The sequence below is a fragment of the Anastrepha obliqua genome, chromosome 3 (genome assembly GCF_027943255.1).
Source record: "Anastrepha obliqua isolate idAnaObli1 chromosome 3, idAnaObli1_1.0, whole genome shotgun sequence".
NCBI classification, from domain to species: Eukaryota; Metazoa; Arthropoda; class Insecta; order Diptera; family Tephritidae; genus Anastrepha; species Anastrepha obliqua.
Genome location: NC_072894.1, coordinates 50,971,365 through 50,993,070, shown reverse-complemented (window position 1 = coordinate 50,993,070; position 21,706 = coordinate 50,971,365). Strand labels below are relative to the sequence as shown.

Genomic DNA, 21,706 nt, shown 5'->3' with positions numbered 1-21,706 from the left:
TTTTAAACGTATTCATTTAGTAGAGTTCACTTAAAAGTACCTGTTGCATGTAGTTATAATTAAGGCGTTAATTCGAAAATATTTTCCATGGGAAAAAAGTGTGAGCGCATAGCTCCCATAATGGAGTTTGACAAGTCTACTTTGCATATAAGGATTATAAGTATGATACTTACTCTTAAGCTCTTCTCTGAGGATTTCTTGGTAAGTATTTTATCTGCTGGTGTCTTCTCATTTTTGTTCTGTGAGTGTTTTCGTAAAGGAAACCATTTTGGCCTGAAAATAAGAAAAAAAAAACATTAAAATACATTTAGTATTAAGCATATATAATTAAAAAGTATTAATTAAATAAAGGATTTACACCAATTTTTTCGCGAACACTAAATCAAATTTCCTTAATTTATAAATCACAAAACGTTACAATTAGAGAGCGACTGAACTTTTCTTTAAATTTTAATGTCAGCTCTATAACGATGGATGGTGTGGTTAGTGAGGGGGAAATGCTAATAGATATTGTTTTTACGTTACAATATGAAATTATTCAAGTACGAGTGTTAAATAATTCCTACACATGTGCACATAAATACGGGTTTTTTTATTAATTTTTACCAATCTAACAATTTGTTAATAGTTCAAATTATCGTGATTGAATCTTGTCTTTTTTGCTTTTTATTAACAAAAAACTAGGTCCGGTGGTCTTGGCTCGTTTTCTAATTATAACATTAATTTTTTCCCAAATAGGCGGTTCTGCTTTACCCAAACAGTCGGATTTTTATCCGTCCAAGGACTGTATATATATTTATAATTAGCATTTACTCCCTTTGTTGGCTGTTTTTGGCCGAGCTCCACAAATGGAGGGACCTACAGTTTTACGCATCTGAACGGCAGATGGTTCTTTATGAGGAGTTTTTCTATAGCAGATTCCTTTGTCGGCCCAGGGGGCGACTACTATTAGAAAAATCTGTTTCTATTATTTTTAGTTACGCACCAGCCCATTTGGCTACCATACCCCAACTCATACGGAAGCCATAAGTACACATGTATGCACATATCTGGTAATTCATTTAGAGATACTTTTATTGGTGACGATTTAATGGCAGCTTACGAATGGTAGTCGGTAACACCCGTGGTCTCGATTGCAGCAAGATTTGATTTACTTGCTCAGCTCCTGAAACCAGGAATATCGTGCGAAAGCGATTCGATGAAAAATTTATTTTACGTTTTGGATCAGTGACCAGTGACACTTTTTTCCATTGGAGCTAGCTTAAGTCCAAAGTCTGCATGGATAAGCTGACTACGATTGAGACATAGGAGACCAACATTACTGGAGTCGTTGGCCAAATACCACTTAGTATGTGGTTAATGTGTCATTGAAAATTGCTTTTCATTTTGAGGGGGAGAAAAAAAACCTCTAAATGAATCACCCGATATCTGCCGCGTTACAAGCATACCTATATAACTAAAATATCAGAGGAGCAAAATTAAAATGTTTTAAAAATTATAAATTTCGATAATATGTTTGTATATATTTGTATACAAGAATGAATAAATTTGATTACGAAATTGGCGACAACACACAACTTCGAGTCTCATGACCATCATTACACTTGGCCATGTGTCTAGCGGTTACATGCTCGGACGCTTGCCTACACATAAATATTACTTACTTTTCATAAACAGTGGCGGTCAAAAAAATAGCAGCGTGACATATGGCAAAGCTTTGTATATTTATTTATTTTGTTTAATATTTTTAGTTATTCGTAAAAATATAGATCATACTACAAAAAAGAAAAGAGAAAACAAATTCAACAAACTTTTAAAAGAAAAAAAATTCGAGCTTATGATACATGGGAGAAAATGCAGAACACCGTCAACAAACAAAAAAAAAAATTATCGAAAATCAAAACGAACTTTGGAGCCACTTCAAATTAATTTCAATCGAATTCACTGTAAATCTGACATTAAGTGTTGTATGTCTCACTTCCAATTTTCAACTTCGCGTGAATTCAGATGTTCTGAGAAACGAATTTAAAAGAAAAATATCAGTTAGTATTCACTTCGTTTTAATGGAGCCAACAGCGTCTAATAACGTCTTAAATAAACGACATTCATCGGGTGTCTTTCAGCACCTTTCTAAGCTCACGAATGCGGTCATCGGATACAACCACCACCTATTGCAGAGGAAGAGCTTCAGCTGTTTCGTGAGACCAGTGCAAGTTTCGTTCCCACGATAGTGGTTTCTACGTTACCGGAACGACCCTGATTTATATACGGCCAAGAACTGTTACTCCAGCAACATTCCCCGTACATGTATGGGGAATGTTAATGCTGCTACAACAAAAATAACTCGCGTAACTTCGACTCAATTATGCTCTGGATATTGTTACAGGTTAAACTCCTATTTACCCGGTTCACTTGACAATTATGTTTATAGAAGAAAATAGTTATTAAAGCAACCGTATTTGACAAACATTTACCACAAGGGTTTCAGATAACTCAGGTACTCCGCACAATACTAACAACCTATTCAAATGCCCTCTTAAATCCATTCACCTAACACTCCTCTCCTTCTGGACCCAACCTGCCGAAGCAGCACGTTTCCTGTTCCTAACTTAGGTGAGTTAGATGATGACGATCGGTGACAACACCGCAGGGCTTGATGAACTGCTACAACTACAACGACAACGATAACAATAACATCTTAAAAGCACATTTGTTGACCCGGTGGACATGAACACATTAAACTCCTTTGTGAAAATAATGGAACCATTTATGAACACCAACATACAAAAATAAGCTCTTGAACCAGTTCGGGTAATTCAAGTCTCTTGTTTTCTACTAAAAAAACCGCAAACGAAGTAATGAACTAATTTTTAATTAGGATGAATTCAATGATTCATTTAAAATGGACAAATTATTCGTTTTTCGGAACACCAAAACTAAATTCACTCGTATTAATTTTCATTATCCCTTTCACTCGGATTTCAGCGCCCGCCTGATTACACCAAAAAGGGAATGTGCAATGTGCAAAACTGCATCCTCAGAATTGTTCTAAAAATTCCGTCTAAAAAGTTGGGAAATTTGTTGAATTTTTTTTAATTTTGTGCACAATTTGAAATTGTCAGTTAACTAGTTTTTGTGGTAGTATGTGGTGGTACGACGGCCGCCGTAGCCGAATGGGTTGGTGCGTGACTACCATTCGGAATTCAGAGAGAGAACGTAGATTCGAATCTCGGTGAAACATCAAAATTAAGAAAAACATTTTCTAATAGCGGTTGCTCCCTGGCAGGCAATGGCAAACCTCCGAGTGTATTTCTGCCATGAAAAAAAGCTCCTCATAAAAATATCTGCCGTTTGAAGTCGGCTTGAAACTGTAGGTCCCTCCATTTGTGAAACAACATCAAGACGCTTCCATAAAAGGGTGTATATTTTTATAAAAAATTGAAATAAATAAACAAATAGTGAAAACTTTGCAATATGTCGCACTGCTATTATTTTGACCACCACTGTGTATATTGTGCAAAAATACATATACATATACATATGTGTCTATACAGAAGCACCACATCAACAAGCTGCTCATTCATTCGTTCAATCATTATTGTGTGTGCGCACAATTAAACGGAAGGAAAGAAGGAAGTCATAAAAAATGTGGAAATGAGACCGGAATAGGATGGTTGACCGCACCGACTCATTGTCACAAGCATTCCTCTTCATCCCACCTTAACGATAATTTTAAAAGCATCGACAATACTAAGAATGTCACTAATGTAAGATGAGCATATTCTGCAAGGAAAGTTTGAATATTTGGGGAGGCAATTTTGTACCAAAGGACGTATTAAAGGCAAAAAGTTCCAGTCTCAGACCTTCCTACTAAGTATCTTAATTCACGTGGTACTGTTTGTACTAAGTGAGCTAAGATGAGTCTGTTGACTTACATTTTAATATTTTTTTTTTTATTGTCAATGCACCCCTATGAAGGGCCTCATTTGAAGAGGGGCACATTTGACATCTACAGCTGTAAAGAAAAATAAAAGCTGTGGTCCCTCTAATTCAACTCACTTTTTTTCGCTATGCATAATTCCAGCCATATTTTCTATTTGTGGTCTAACAAAAACCCAACGTCGATGGTGATGACTTCCAAAAAAAGCTGGAAGTTATAAGTGCAGTTGGTATTTTATCTATATAAAAATGGGTTTCTTGTTGGCTCTTTGACAAGAATATAGTTTGCAACAACCAACTTTTCATCTGTTATATTGTGAATCTCCAATTCATCTACCTCGGCTTCAATATAATCGTGGGATGATGTTTTATGAAATTATTTGAATTTAACCCTAAAACCAACCGACATACATTTCCTGTATGGTCATGCTAATGAATCATCTCCGAATTCACCAAAGAAAACGGTTCGGAAGATCAAGATCGGCGCCTACTTCTAGCGTGGAAGAAGAACTTTCAGAATGAATAGAACACAATTCAGGGATGATTACAGGGAAAATATCAGGGGAATTAGTCCTCGTCTTGTTTAGAAAACACAAACTATTCACACAACTTCAGCAAACTATGATGAGAGTATCCAATTAATAAATGAGTTAAAAAAAGATTAACTTGCCATATTTCCCAAGCCGTTAATTTGCGGACACATGTTATTAAGTCATTTTTGCTTCTTGCTACTATTAATAATAAAAACAATTGGCACTACACCTTTTTGTTATGCGAACTGATGATTTTTTTACAAACAGAGGGAGCTTCAGTTTTATGCCGCTTCCGAACGGCAGATGTTTTTTTATGAGGAGCATTTTCATGACAGAAATACGCTCGGAGGTTCCCCATTAGTTGCCGATGTGCGACCTTTGTTAGAAAAAACCTCTTCCATCAATATCCTGTATGGGGTTTCGAACCTATATATTTCCGAATGGTAGTCATGCACCAGCCCATTCGAAAACGGCGGTGTGCATACATTCGTAAATTTTATTGTATTTTAATTCGGTTAAAACCAAATTTATTACGAGCTTGTGCTGTAAACGAATGACAAAAAGATAAATAAATTGTTCGCTGAAACGTGCGTAATATTATTATTGTGTTAGCCGCCGTCATAGCTGAAAGGCTTTGTGAGTGACTTCCACTCGGTAGGGCCAAATGATAGAAAAGGTTCTTTGAATAGCGGTCGCTCATCGGCCGACCACGGCAAATCTGCCATGAAAACATTCCTCCTAAAAAAAAAAAATAATTGCCATTCAGAGGCGGCATAAAACTATAGGTCCCCTCATTTATGAAACAACATCAATGCAGACATCCAACAAAGGATATACGCGCCGCTATATATAACTTATATCTTATATTTCATAGTCTGTGGTGCCGCATTATTGACAAAGCTCAAGAATTCTAGCTTCAGGCCTACAGGTAAAAGTCATGCATATAGGATCTAATCTAATATGTCGAATAAAAAGCTACATCAGAATAGTGAAAATAGGGATGCATGTGGCGGGGAATAACGCCACTTACAAGATCCTCTAAATAAAATACTCTAGTGGTTTTGGAGCATCGCGGAAGTAGTTCAATGGCCTCCCTTCAAATATTTGCCCTTTATTATTCGAAAGAAAGAGAGAACTCGAAATATTTTTTCCGAATTCAATAGAACACAATTTCCGTTGCGAGGCACCCAATTCCATTGCGTAGTTCTCAATTTTAGTTATGCATATTTGAATTTGGTTAGTTAAAATGTTGGTAGCTGAATATCGTTTAACGTCCTAACACCAACACAATTTGTGCCCCTATTTTAGTGTTTATCTCATTCTCTTACCCATCTACTGCCTTTAAAACGCGATACTCCTATGTTAATGTGTAGGAGTTTCGTAGTATACTTGCTCCACGTGTGCGGTGTGTACATATTAAGGTTTGAGGTCATCGCCATAGTCATATATTTGGCGACTCATTAGTGGAGTGTCGAACAAAGCGGTCATTGTGGCGTTTTGCGTCTTGAAAGTAAATAAGGATGTGTTTTGTTTGGCTAAGCGGTGACAGTTCACATGTAAATTTACGTAGCGAACAGCGAGGTTCTAGTGCAGTGGAGGAGAGGGATGGAAAAAGGATAGCATAGTTGGTGTACAATAACGGTATGCGGTATGTAAAAAATGTCAATAAATTATTTATTTCAGTAATTTTTGTTAAGGCGTTTTCATTGAATCGCTCAGACTGGACTTTAATGATAAAATGTGAGTAATTGTTTAGTATTCGTTGTGAAATTTGTCTTGGCACGGTTAAGCAAAAGAGCCCTTAGCACAAAGAAAATAAATGAAGTCTAATTTACTAAATATTCTAATAGAGCTTGTTTATTTAACGGTTTCCTAGGTTATTGTCCAAAGTCAAAATTGGCGTTAGTTAAATATCAAAGAAATGCACTACAAATTGTAGCGAGAGAACTAAGGTTTGGTATAAGTAAATGCCAGGAAGTGATATGGGTATAATAGCTGTATTTTTTTCACGCGCATATGCCTCTGCGCTTAAAATTTTTATGAAGTAATAAGCGCTTATGAAATAATTGCGGATGAAATTGGTGCTTTCAAATTTTTGTTATGCAGTTCTTAACGGCTTTTTGAAATCTGCTTTATCGCCCTTAAATATTAAACGAAATGCCAGAACAGATGGCGTGTAAAAAACTTTCACAATTCAGAAAACAATTAAGATATATGCTTTAATACACATTTTTCTATGAATTAAAAACTTTTGTACCGCTTGCATTTTTCAATTCATAACACATATTGATGGAAAAGCAGTGTTGACAAAGGTTTTTACGGATTACGGATTATAGTCAATTGATGATGAAAGTTTTTTTGTTGCTGTAAGAGCAAAATGCACATAAAAATAATAATAATTGACGCGCACACTTCTGTTAGGTGTTTGGCCGAGCTGCTCTTCCTATGTGTGGCGTGCATGTTGATATTGATCCACCAATGGAGGGACCTATAGTTTTAAACCGACTCCGAACGGCAATGTTTTTTTGTCAGGAGCTTTTTTATGGCAAAAATACACTTGGAGGTTTGTTATTGACTGGCGAGAGCGCCCGCTATTAGGAAAAAAAACCTGTTTCTATAATTTTGCTGATTCTGGCACGGAGATTCAAACCAATGCACTCCCGAATGACAGTCGCGCACGAATCCATTCGGGTACCGCGGCCACAGAATGCACATATGCGCATAAAAAAACCCGGCTAATTAGAGCAAATTTGTGCGAGTGATTTACTGTCACTATGAAGCTTCTAATAAAAGGCTTCTGTTAGGAGGCGATAAAGAATTGTAGGATAACCCAATTTCAGAGAAGAAATCAAGAATATTGACTTAAATTGTTCAGACTATAATTCGACCCATCCTTATTTATATTTATTTTTTAAGAAGCAGTCAATAAAACCTGTACAAGAAGCACAACGGTCCTCTTCTCCAAATATAGATGAAAACAAAATTGTAAGCTAAAATATCGTGTTTTCAAACTCGTTGTATCTTCCTGGTGTGCGAAATTATCACTCAAAGTCGAGAGGATTTGCGCATTCGACAATATGTCATTTGATTTCAAATGACGGCATCTCCCCATTCGTCTTGTATTCTCCATGACCATTAGCAAGGCTGAATATCAATCATCAATTAGGTGTCCAAATTAAAACTAGAAAATGACTGTTTTCCACATGGCCAGTTACATATGTATGTATATGGTATGTTGCTTGCTCACAAGTCGGGCAACCGAAAAATTTATTTGTTTTTGCTGAAGACGGAAAGAAAAAAAAATATTGGTACAACAAATCACTCGAACAACTCAGTTGGACTTGGATCATGAAATTATGCCTGTTTTCCATGCTTCACATGATTTCGCATGATTTTTCACTTATGAAGTAGTTCTTAAATCTGATCTTGACTTATTTTGCGCGAGGTTATGACAGGAAAATTCAGATGATTTTTTCTCTTCTTCAGAAGACGAAGGGATAAAAATCGATTTTTTTTTGCATGTTATTGTAGTAAAACATTTCAAAAATACTGTGTTAAAATTTTAAGTCAATCCGAGCAAAACTTTTTAAGTTATAGAGCATAAAGCGGAGCCGCCTCAAACATCTGCCGAGACGCAGCAGTTGCGCGCGTAGTCCGTTACAAACTTTAAACGCGGTTTTCTCGAACCTTTTTTTTTTAAGTGCGTAGTCATTGGCATTTGAAAACTACTCAACCGATCCTTTTGAAATTTTGCACACATATTTTACATATAAAAAACCTCCTCCCAACGTTTTTTTTCGCCATTTTTTTTTATATTAAGGTGGTTTTACACCTACAAAATGGCGGCATTTTTTCGTCAAAAATCACTTTTTACTTCAAACGACTACCAAATGGCTGAAAATGAAAATAAGTCGTCAAAATAAACGTTGGGAGGAAGTTTAACTCATACTTTAACTAAATTATTCGATTTTTTTGATTTCAGATGATTCTACGCTGAGATATGCTGACTACTGCAAAATGTATTTTTGAAAAGACGTCTACGTAAAATGTGCTCTCATTCGCTCATTTTGCAATATTTTTACATGAAAATTTTATCAAATATTCTTGAAATGTTACTTTATAATATGCAGCAACTTTTAATAAACTGACTTGAACCGTTTCGCTACAATAAATTCATGCAGAAAGTGTTTTTTTTAGCGTTTATCCCTATTAAAGATCTTTCAAAAGTGACGTTTAGATGTTAATAGTGAATAATTCTTAGACGGTGCCTTTTTATCTCATCTTGATATTTGTGAAGTAGACAGATATGTAGTTTAACACAATGGAATAACGCGTTAAAATTATTGAAACTTATTATGAAAATGGTTGGTTCTTAAGAACAACATATTGTAAAAGTAGTGATTTCTTTGGTTGAAATAATCGTACAAATGAGTAAGACAATTCAAAGATTTGTGAAAAATTTTTTTAAAATTGGTTTTGTCGATGATAGAAAAAGGCCTTGCAGACCAAAAATTGGACGTTCTGTAGCGCAAAATGTTGCTGGGCAACCGTCAATCGGCTGTTTGCCGTATTTTGCCTGTAGACGTGCTTAAGGGGTTAGGGGTAGTCAGAATTTTCAAAAAATCGATTTTTTTTTGCATTTTCTTAAAGTATAATGTTTTAAAAATATTGTGTAAAAATTTGAAGTGAATCCGACAAATACTTTTCAAGTTATTCAACAATTAACAAAGGGCACTCGGCCGCTCCGGAGCCGATAGCAAAACTTTAAATGCGTTTTTCTCAAAACTATGTTTTTCAAACTGGTGAACACTGTAACTTAAAAACCGCTACGTAGATTTCAATAAAATTTATACAGCTTTGGAAAAACATAAAAAACTTGTGCCTGATCGAAGGATTTTTTTTTTTTTCAAAAATTTCGATTTTTTTTTAACAATTAACTGTTGGTTTTTTTTCTAAAATCTGGAAAAAATTTTCTGAGGCCGCCATTTTGTTCATTTTGAAAAAAAAAAGCTTCGATCAGGCACAAGATTATCTATTAATAAAACTAATTTTTCTTGTCCGATTGGTTTTAGATGAATCTGCAAGGACTTGTGATGTTCACCGCAAGGGACTTCTGGAGAAACGGGCTTCACACAAACAGCGATAACTTTTGCAATTATTAATTTTTTTTTTGAAATTTTGGTTAAGTCAAGTTAAAACATGATGTTTTTATGCTATGTTTTTATTTTTGTTAAATAAATTAATTAAGTAGCAAAAAAAATTCGTGAAAATCATCATTTTTTCGGGCCTCTACTACCCCTAACCCCTTAAGGTGGACGTTTAAATGATGTAAGTTTTCACATATAAAATAATTGTTAAGGCCGTATTTTGAATAAAAATTGTGAAACCTGAAAGAATTTAAATTTTATTTTAAAACAACGTGAATCTTTCACGATTCATCCTTTAATTGCAATATATTAAGGGGTAGTAAATTAATTCGGATTCCAATATTTTTTTGGGTTGCTGCGTCATATATTTCGAGTCATCTATAGTTGGGCTTTAGTTTCAACGTAATCAACTCGAAGGTGCTCTAGAATCTGGACTAAATGAATGTCAACTTCAAGGTGAGGATCAGCAGTCTCATATCTGCTAAAGATGGTTGCAGTGCCATGTATTTTTTTCTGAATGCATCTGTAATATTTTTTATACAGATTATCGATCTAAACGACACAGAAAGAAAATTCAGCAGAAACTTGTAATTCTTTCTTTATTCCACCTTGTAGACTACTAAATATTAATATTTAAAAAAAAAAAACTCATGATTGTTTTTAGTTTAAATAATTAAATTGAAAGGTGATCTGGTTAGTAAATTTTAAAATTTATATTTATTTTGTCAATCTTGTTCGTATTCTTCAAAGTAAAAAGTCTCCTACAAAATGCGCGTATGCCAACTTTTTCCCTGATTTTGGAAACATTTTTCTATTTACGTTGAATATGTTACAGGCATTCCAAACGGTGCCTACAGAGTAGTAAGACACGGTCTTTCAAGGTCGAGTTAACTTTTTAGTAGCTGTTGTTGTAGCAGCGTAATTATTCCGCATAAATATACGAAGAATGCTAGTCCTTGGCCGGAAATAAAGCGGGTCGTTCCGGTTAGGTCGAACCGACTGTCGTGGGAACGTTAGTAGTATTTTGTTTTGTTAGCGCTTTTAACAGATCCTATGTAGAAATTTCAACTTACTAAAGTGAATTTCATTTCGAACGAGATGTTTATTCAAATTCTCTACGAAAAATAATGGTTAAAATATAACAAAAAATAATGGCCGAAATAAAAAATATTGCCGAAAAGCTTCAACCAAATAACGCATTATATTCGGTGGATTTAATAATTAACTAAAAATAAAATATTTCTCGGAATGACTTTTCAATTCAACAACAGTGGTATGCGGAAATTTCATGTACTTGCGCGAAACGAGCTTGAAAAAAAACTGAGTATTCGAGGGACGCCACAGGTTGTTTTTACGATTTTGTACAGTATTTGACTTCTTGTTATTTTAATCAACTTTTTTTAACCAATTCAGCCATTTAGCGTTCACTATCGCTTGCAATTCAAATTTAATCCATTTTCGCCTTCTAGAATAAGTTCGCAATCACAAGTTAAAGTTATTTGTATATGTATGTATGTTTGTGCATGCCAGCCAATACGTTTACCTCCTTCTTCGTTTGCTTATCACAAAAACAAACAAACAAAAAAATTAAATTCAATGAAATAAAAGTAATCGCTTTACAAAATGGGCATTGTGTATCCGATAAGTTCAGCAAATTAAATAAATAGGCGCGTATCGTAGTCCACATTGTGAATCACACATTTGCCTCACTGATATCATTTTTATTTCCCCTTTTTTGTTTTTTGGTTTTTGCATGATTCAATACAAAATCAGCGGTACACCACTCAATAAATTAACAAAATAATGTTATGGTGGAATATTCAATAATTATAATCATTGTATGTCTGTATATATGCATGTATTGTTTCCGTACCAGGACTTGTACTTCTCCTTACGGCTCAACGGTTCTGCGTCCGCACAGCAAAAACATAAAAAATGTTCAGAATGGTCACAGCTCAGTGACTTGGACATGATGGGATCCACAGATTTAAAGGCACGTAAGATATTATTCATTGACAAATTGATAGTCACTGTCGTAGATATGCGACGGTGTGAAATATAAGGCTAGTCACCAATCGCAACGTCGTCGTTATACGCGTGAGACACTTTAATTTGACCGTAAAATATATGGTAAATGCAATTGCCCCGATTCAGTCACATAACGAACATATGTATGTATAAGTTGCTTGGATTAAATTTTAGTACACAGATATAAATATTTTAATACAAATTTATGTGCACATCAATAATTGCATATCTTTTAGTATGTGCGCTTGTGTTCACTTCAACGAATGAGTAATATTCCTGCCACGATAATCACAAAAATGCTTTGCAAAAATGAAAGCGGTATTTTTCATCAAAACGTTCTACCGCGCTAAATGAGAGCGACCAACTGATTTTCTTGCAATAGAAGTCTTCGAGTTCAACGCCAACGATATGGTGAAGAAAACCGACTACAATTACTAAAGTGGCGTTGGTGTCGCGTACGTCAATCTACAGAACTTTTAATACGTATCGCACACTACGCAAACCGAAAGGAGAACAATTTACCGCCTAAGAGCTAAGAAATGTGTAATAACTACGTTACCATTCATGCTCATATTGCGATATTATTATTATTATACCAATTGTCATTGTGCTTTTTTTATTTCTGTTGTGCTTAATACTAAAGAGACATTCATGAGAGACACAAGGAAGCGTGTGTATAGAAAATGTTGAAAGCAAAATATAATAACTACAAGTGCATACATAGTTGCGAGTAGTTATGTATGACGCTCTCCCAAAAGGCGCAGTGCAGCGAGTGTGGCCAGTTTTGTATTGGCTGTGTGCTTGACTATGCTACAGGAGTTAAATAGTGTTGTTCCCAGCATGTGTAGGCATTACAAATTTAATGTATTTCTAGGCAAGGCTTTTTTTCAATACCTAGTAATGTTTTGATTTGCTGTAATTTACAGAGGATTTACTCAAATTCGTTCTGACATACTGACATAAAATAGTTAGTTAAAAAATTAGTGGTAACAGTAATGCCTAGGTGGCAATAGTCATTTTGCAGTATATTTGTGATTCATAATTTTGGGTTTTTTAATCAAATTATTCGAAGGATAAATCTATTAATCTAAATAAATCGATTAATAATAATATACCATAAGCGTCACTGAAAGGTGTTTAGGAAAAAAGCTCCTCTTTCAATTTGGATTACGTGCTCCTAAATTGTAACATTGATGCGATATATATTGCTTGTTGTTTTTAGCTCAAACATTACGCTTTTTTTCGCCACCTGCGGGGCTACTTGTAAAATTTTAAATGCATTATTCCCGAAACTGCTTTTTTTAAATTGAGCGGAAAGATTGCAATATTTCATTCCCCTCTTTTTCAGTTAGTAAAGGATGTTTTTTTTAGAGGTTAGGTTTTCAAGATGAAAAAAAACGTATATAATTTAATGTTATGGCCAAGAATTTAGCTTTATTATAAAGATAAGGGTTTGCCATTATGTTTTAAAAATGATTTCGGCAAGTGGCCGCCGCGGCTGGCTCGAATAAATTCCAGCCGAGAGGCCCAATTTTCGACCACTTTTTGCAGCAATTGGGGCCGTATGTCAGCAATAACGCGCCGAATATTCTCTTCCAAGACGTTAATCGTCTCGAGCTTATCTGCGTAGACAAGCGACTTCACATAGCCCCACAAGAAATAGTCCTGCGGTTTTATATCGCACGATCTTGGAGGCCACGCCACAGGTCCACGGCGCGAGATAATGCGCTCACCAAAAGTTTCCTTCAATAAATCGATTGTTGCGTTGGCTGTATGGCATGTAGCGCCGTCTTGTTGGAGCCAAAGGTCGTCCACATGTCCAATTCAGGCACGAAAAAGTCATTAATCATGGCTCTATAGCGCTCTCCATTGACTGTAACATTATGGCCGGCTTCATTTTTAAAGAAATGTGGACCAATGATTCCCTCTGCCCATAGAGCACACCAAACAGTGACTTTTTGAGGATGTAACGGGGTCTCAGCAATGGCTTGTGGATTATGTTCACTCCAAATGCGACAATTTTGCTCATTGACATACCCATTCAACCAAAAGTGAGCTTCATCGCTGAACAAAATTTTCTTCGATGCGTCGCGCGAACCGAACCATTATTTTCGTAATAAATTTGCACGATTTGCAAACGTTGTTCAGGTGTAAGTCTATTCATTATGAAATGGCAAACCAAACTGAGCATAAATCAAGTAACAGCTGTAAAAAAAAGACCATCTACGAAAAAAGTAGTGCCAACTTGAAAACCTAACCTCTAAAAAAAACACCCTTTACTAACCTTAAAAAGACAGCTGTTTAAATTTCTTTGTTATTATCAACACAATGAATCGAAAAGAATTTCGTGTTTTAATTTTACAGTGATTATTGATGGGGAATAATACCGTCCAAGCAAAGCAATGATTTGAAAAGTGTTATGGGGACTCCACTCCATCAGAAACAACAATAAAACGATGGTTTCTTAACTTCAAACATGGTCGTAGAGACACCGATGACACCGATGACCGCAGTGGACATTCAAATGAGGCGGTAACACCAGAAAACATAAAAAAAATCCACAAAATCGTTTTGAATGATCGAAAAGTGAAATTGCGTGAGTTAGCTGGCATCGCAAAGATATCAAAAGAACGTGTTGGGTTTATATTGCGGGAGCATTTGACTATGAGAAAGCTCTGTCCAAAAGGTGTCGCGTTTGCTTACTGCTGACCAGAAACAAGAACGTGTTGATGATTCTGAGCAGAGTTTGGCCCTGTTTAAATGTAATAAAAATAATTAAATTGCACCCACATTTACCGAATTCACTAATTTGGCTCGCAGCGACTATTGGCTGCCCGCAGACCTACAAAAAATGCTCGCCGGTAAGAAATTTCGCTCGAATGAGCGATAACCTCGCTGAAACTGAGGCAAAAGTAAAATCGTTCTACAAAATTGGTATTGAAATATTAGAGCCGCGCTGGAATGATTACGTTGTTCTTGATGGAAATTACGTTAATGAATAAAGCTTATTTTGAACAAAAATGTATTAGGCCCCGGACTTTTCTGTCCATGTGTTATATCTGCAGATCTTAACTTACTTATGAAATGGCATACTAAACATATACACGGCTTCCATATTACAATTACATTCATTGGGCCATGTTCTTTACCGTCAGAGCAACACTCCTCTCATGGAATCCCCGAGCCAAATGAAGACTCACCCAATTTACAAATGAGTTATGGTTTCATTGCCCTGTTATCTCTAACTCTGATATCAGGCTTATGAAGCTCATAATTAACTTTTGTGTGACTTACAAACCTTACGGACTCATTTCTGAGCTGTATAAATAAATTTCAAAAAATTTAAATTGTTATTAGTCAATTAGGATGTTGTAATATTCCTAAAATTAGCCCATTGAGTGCAGCCTTATGCATTCTGCTAAAAAGTATCAAGAAGTGACCCTTGCTGTTGTCAAAGGAATTGGAGATTTTCTTTGTGTTACAAAGACCAAACATTGGACTTGTCCTTATTTCATAGTTATTTTTACAGCAGTAGAATTGAATTCCGGATCATTTCGATATCGCAGACCTGACTGTCTTCGAAACTGGCTGATACGAATAAAGAAATGACAAACACACTTTGTTGAATTCGACCGAAATTCCAAAGACAAGACCGTTCACAGAAAAATAAATTATTTTTAAAAGGATAATACAGGGCCCGGCACTCAAAATGTAACCAACTTCAAACCACTCGCGCAGCTGATGCCCGTTAGTTGGCTAAATGACAGTCCAGAGTATTGATTACAAGCGCGCGGAAGTATTTTGTCGAGAGTAAACGGGAAAAAAGAAAATCAGTAATGGATTTCAAATGTAATAGTGTGATTGCATTATATTTGGCTGGAAAATCACAACCAGCGATTGTTCGTAAGCTGGACCACCTTCAAGTAAATAAAGTTTTTGTTTATCGCACCATTACTCGTTACAATGATACTGGTAACGTCGCAAAACGCAATAGAGGTGGTCATCAAAAGACTGCATCGTCACTTGAAATGGTACAAAAAGTAAAGAAGCGACTTTAGCGAAATCCCGACGAAGTGACAATCAAATGGCGAAAGAACTGAAAATATCTGACCGTAGCATCCGTCGCATACTGAAAAATGATCGAAAATTAAGCCTTACAAGATCCCAAAGAAGCTTGATCTCGCACCAAAACAGCAGCAAGTCAGACTTGAGAGAGCGAAGGACCCATCGTCCGCGAGCGGGCCAAAATACCTGCAAGTCACATTCGCTCAGCTTGCGATTCATTGCTGGACCATCTCAAAGCCATAGTGAGAGCAAAATGTGGTCATAACGGGCAAAAGTAAATTGACTCTTAATTTTGTATTATTTTCACAAATTTTTTACTTCGTATTGAATAAAAGTAAATTTCCAAACTAAATTTATGGTCTTTTTAATTGGTTACACTTTGAGTGCCGGACCCTATAGATGTGTGTATGTATGTATGCACTCCAACATAATGACAAACCAAGATAACCTTGTACAAAAGTTTATAATAAAATGAAGAACATAAAATATTAAACGATAGACCATCTTTTTCTTATAGCAGCTGCTACGTAATACCAAATCTCTAAGTGCACTACTTAATGGAACACCTTCACATTCAACAAATCATCTATTATTTGGAGGCGGTATAGGGGTGAAGTTACCCCCATTTTTTGTACAAGGAAAACATCAACACGCACTCCAAAAATCAGGAGGAAGAGCTCGGTCAAACGCCTAAAAACTCCTTATTTTTGTATACGTAATGAGCTTAGAGACATGCTAGGATATAGATTTAAGACATGTTAAAATTTTGCTTGAAAAATATGTATACTGATTCTTACACTATGTGTTTTCTGGAATGGTTGACATACACCGACAAAAGTGCATCATACCACCTTGATCGAAAAGTTCCGGAACTTTCAGAAAATTCAAAATACAAGTTTATTCCTCAAAAGTAATATTATTGCCCACCATCAACTGCACTGTACCTATACCAGGGTTTAATCCAACTCTTGAAACATCTCTGGAACTCTATATTCGGTGTAGCCATCACAGCCGTCTTCGATTTTTTCATTACTTCCTTTCGGTTGTTAAAACGAAGAGGTTTTTTGACTCGATCAAACAGAAAAAAATTGCAGGGAATCATATAAGTTGAATTCAATGGCTGTTGGCTAAAAAATTCCCACAAAACCTTTCAGCCTTTGGCAAACTGACAATGATACTGATGACTTTAGGGATATAAGTGTCAGCCAGATCAATGGGTTTGCACTTAAAACAGAATGGTTCATCGAGGTGTAGCAGATCAACTGCTACTGTGGTATGACTTCTGTGGACTATCTTTTCGACCAACCTATGCATTGGGTATAAAATACTTTATTGTGACCGCATAAAGAAACGATTACCTACCTACATACTTATATATTCGATAGTTGCTCGGGGTTTTTGAAGATACTTAGAATAAAAAAAACAGCTTTGCAATAAAAAAGAAATAGAGAAAACGAAATGGCAAAACGATAAGAACTTCAGTATATCATGACGCCAATATGTTGTTGATAAGACGCATTCATTGTACATGAATATTGTTTGCTTATTTCCATGCATACTTACAAATATAAATGTATAAAGGAATAGATATACAAATTCCTAATTACCGGGTATATTGTGTCTCCCCTTGGTTTTTCGGTTTGGCTTATGCATTTTTCTTACTTTATATATTTAACTTATTCCGAATTTCTTCGTTCTTCGGATATACAGTACGTCAATCAGAGCAAAAGTGAGGGAGTTACTGCATTTTTACCGACGAGATTTAACTATTTTGTTGTTTTACAACCGACCTTCATGACTTTTGCGTATCAAGAAAGGCTGACGCTTCCGCAATTACGTGCTGAAATTACAAGCCAATCAGGGTAAAATTGAGCGAGTTATAGCACTTTTACTGAAAGGTTTTATGCCGAAGTTTCAGGCCAATCAGAGCAAAATTGAGAGAGTTGCAGCATCTTCACCGAGGAGGTTTGATAGTCTTGTTGTGTCGCAACTGATTTAGAAAGGTTGACACTTCCGCAATTACGTGCCGCAATTTCAAGCCAATCAGGGCAATGCTGAGCAACATGATTTGTGGTGTGCCGAGGGGCGACCGCTGTTAGAAAAAGCTTTTTCTTAATTTTGGTGTTTCACCGAGATTCGAACCTACGTTTTCTCTGAATTCCGAATGGTAGTCACTGCAACCTATTCGGCTACGGTAATATCCCTACATAATAGATAGATTAGAATAGATGGTGAAGCACACAGACAAAAAGTAAACTTTTCTATTTCGATCCACGGTACGCTTATTACGAAGTACATTTGGAACAACAACTGATCCTTTGGTAATTAAAGATACAACGCTATTGTTTAACCGAGTTTTGTGCGTTTCGCATTGAGATTCGGCCACAACTGCCGGGCTCGTTATGCCAGCTTTCATTTGCTATTCTTACAAATAAGTACCTTATATGTCTGTAAGCGTATACCTATGCCATTGACTGTGTATGCATTAGTGAGTTTGGTGCCAAATGTCGATATTTTATCGGCCTTACAATTTCAAGCTTTTCACTTTTTTATAGAATTGCACAATGCGCTCGCGGATGTTATGCTGCTTTGGCGGTATTTTAATGAAAACTATTTTTTTTTTTGGAAGCAAAAACTATAAAGTGAATATAAATACCTATGACAACAACAAAAACTAACGCCTATTAATTCGATGCATTACCTTTTAAGTTAAAAGAGTTTAACCAAAGTCAAATTTTTTGTCATCACCTGTTAAGAGGTAGGTTTTTCAGGGGTTGTTGTTGTAGCGACTCCGGAGTCGTTCGAGCTTTACTCTGTTTTCAATGCATACTTCATCATCACAACTATTTTCTTTCTGCTCTACAAAACCATGTTAATTGTATTTTTGAGTTATTTAATTCTTCATTAGTTTTAAGGGTTAGAAATGGAATACCCAGGAGGCAAAAATCTCCATTTCTTTGCTTTTTATCGAGATCAAAAAGCTGCCGAAGCAGCCCGGGACATATGGGTTTTGAGAAGGTGCCATAGGCGAGTCTACAGCACGGGAATGGTTTGCAAAGTTCAAAAATGGTGACTTTGACCTTGAAGTCGATGAACACTGACGTCTTTGAATTCAATGAAGAACGTCTGAAAACACTATTGAAGGAGAAACATCGCTAAACCAGTCGTGGAATGCCAGAAAAAAATGAACTGCGATCAAAAACGGTTCTCAAACACCTTCATTCAATGGGATTTACCGAAAAATTGGGAGCCTGGGTGCCTCACGTGCTCAACAAAAAAAAAAAAAAACAAAGAAAGGCGAATTCAAATTGTTTCTCATCATCTCGCCCGCCATCGAGCAGCACGCGGTCATGAACAGCGCTTTTTGTACCGAATCGTCACGGGAGATGGTGTCTATACCTCAACATGAAGCAAAGAAAGGAATGGGTGGCTCCAGGAGATACGCCAGGTCCGAGAGTCAAGCGAATCTTCATCTAAAAAGATTATGATATGTGTTTGGTGGGACTGGAACAGCATGTTGCACTGGAAAGTGCTCGAAAAGAATGCCACGGTCAACAAGGAGCTCTACATGGCCAGCTACACTGTGTGAATGAGGCTATTCGACAATCGATCAGTCATCGGTCAAACCATATCTACTTCTCCACGACAACGCCAGGCCTCTGTTGCACAAGTCGTCAAAGCTGCACTCCAAGAGCTCGAATGGGAGGAAATTCAGCATGCGCCGTATTTTCCGGACCTTGCACCGACCGATCTTTTCCGCTCCTTGTCAAACCATATGAAGGGCGTTACCTTCGATAACAAAGAGGTTCTTAAAAACTGGCTCAACAACTTCTTTGACACCAGATCAGGCGATTTTCGGCGGAATGGCATCAACAAATTGATCGAGAGCTGGCAAGAGGTTGTAAATAGTAACGGCGAATATATAATTGATTAACTTATTGATATAATTATTGTTGTTTTTTTTTAAATAAAACCTTTCGGTAAAAACGCTTCGAACTTATTCTCCAACCTAATATATCTTATAAAATTAGGTCCCATTAATTTAGCACAGTTCTCCGATTTGCAAAGTTTTGTTTGCATTTTAATGCTCAGCTATCCAGGAAGAGTAATTTTAACATAATTTGAGGGAGTCTATAAAAGTAAAAAATGCGAAGTGCAAAAATGTGGTAAAAAAGCATCAATTGTAGCTATTACATCAAAAACGAATCAATCAATTGAAACATTTCTTCGTTGCAGTTAAATTTTGAAATGTTTACTTTTGTTTTGCATCAAATACGAGGGGTGCCTTTTATATGTCGGGATTTGGCAACCCTGGTGTTGTAATCTCGCAACTGACAACTGTATCGCAAACGGTTTGAAATACCAGCACTATTTGTGTTGTTTACAGTAACTTAAAAGATTCATCTCGGTCCAAAAATGGAATTAAATCGTGAACATTTTCGTGCGATTATTTTTTACAACTTTCGACGTGGATTAACTCAGCAACATTGCATGGATGAACTTAATTCATTTTTTGGCGATGAAGCTCCAACAAGGACCAGTGTTTATCGATGGTATGGTGAATGCAATCGTGGTCGAAGTTCACTCCAAGACGAATTTTGTGAATGTCGTCCAAAATCAGTTGGTCCGAAAACCATTGATGCTGTGCGCGAACTGACATTGCAAGATCGTCAGGTGACCTATCGTGAGATTGAGACAATCTTAGGCATTAGTGGGACCAGCATACATTCAATATTGCATAAACATTTGACTGTCAAAAAAATTTGTTCGTGTTGGATCCCACACAATTTGTCAATCGCTAAAAAAAAGGCTCGTGTCGATTGGTCGAAGGAAATGCTCAAAACATACGATCGCGGGGCTTCGAAACACGTCTATGACATCATGACAGGTGAGGAATCATGGATTTACGCGTATGAGCCCGAAAGTAAACAGCAGTCGACTGTATGGGTGTTTCAAGATGAGCCAAATCCAACAAAAGTTGTTCGCGCACGAAGCACTTCCAACCAAATGGTCGCCTGTTTTTTCGGAAAAACTGGACATGTCGCAACCACTAGAACAACGCAGAACAGTAAATTCTGAGTGGTACACAACCATTTGGTTGCCAGTTGTCTTCCAAGATATTAGGAAAACCAATCGCCAAAGACGGATCACTCTTCACCAGGACAATGCGAGCTCTCACACATCGGCTCAAACAACTGCATTTTTGAGCACCCGAAACATCGAATTAATGGGTCATCCGCCGTATAATCCTGACTTAGCACCGAATGACTTCTTTTTATTCCCGTACGTAAAAAACAAACTGAGAGGTCAACGTTTTTCGACACCTGAAGAAGCGGTTGCGGCATTCAGAATGCATGTTTTGGAGGTACCTCATTCAGAGTGGCAAAAGTGCTTCGACAATTGGTTCAAATGCATGCAAAAGTGTATAGATCTTCATAGAGAATATTTTGAAAAACAATAAAGTGACACTTTTCCACAAATAAGCAGGCCAAGCAAAGGTGAGAAATTGTGCGCTCACGTGTCTACTTTGTTTGTGGCTTACTGACTTTCTGTTTTTTCGTTTGGCTATGCTTCACAATATTGCTTTTGTATTTCTATACTTTGGATGAGTTTTGCTTACTAGCGTTATTAGGGCACGATTTTTCCGAAAAATTCTGTCTGCAGACTTATTTGTGTGCTGCTGCAAACAAGCACATTTCAGCCCGGAAAGAAGCCGTAAGGTCAAATTAAATCAAATTGGTGAAAAAGTCTTTAAGGCAAACGAAACGAAAACTTACAGTATTTGGTTTTCAATTTTCTTCCTCTTCAACACAGTAAACTTTTTGGATGCATTTCTTTCGATTTCGTTTTGATTAAGCTTTGTGTGTTATTTGTGTGTGTTGCCATGTAAAACAGCAAAATTGATTAAGAAGGCATGACATTTTGTTGTTGTTGTTGTTGTAGCAGCATAAACATTCCCCATATTTACATACGTGGAATGCTGCTGGAGTGACA

At 36.4% G+C, this 21,706-nt stretch overlaps 1 protein-coding gene across 1 annotated transcript in view; it reads right to left on the bottom strand.

The window, feature by feature from the left end:
• The window catches only part of LOC129240376 (triple functional domain protein-like), a 118,913-nt gene that overhangs the window by 22,522 nt on the left and 74,685 nt on the right, over nucleotides 1-21,706 (bottom strand). The window contains exon 12 of the mRNA XM_054876140.1: nucleotides 174-273. Within this exon, the coding sequence (XP_054732115.1) occupies nucleotides 174-273 (100 nt within the window). The remainder of the gene's footprint in view (nucleotides 1-173; nucleotides 274-21,706) is intronic.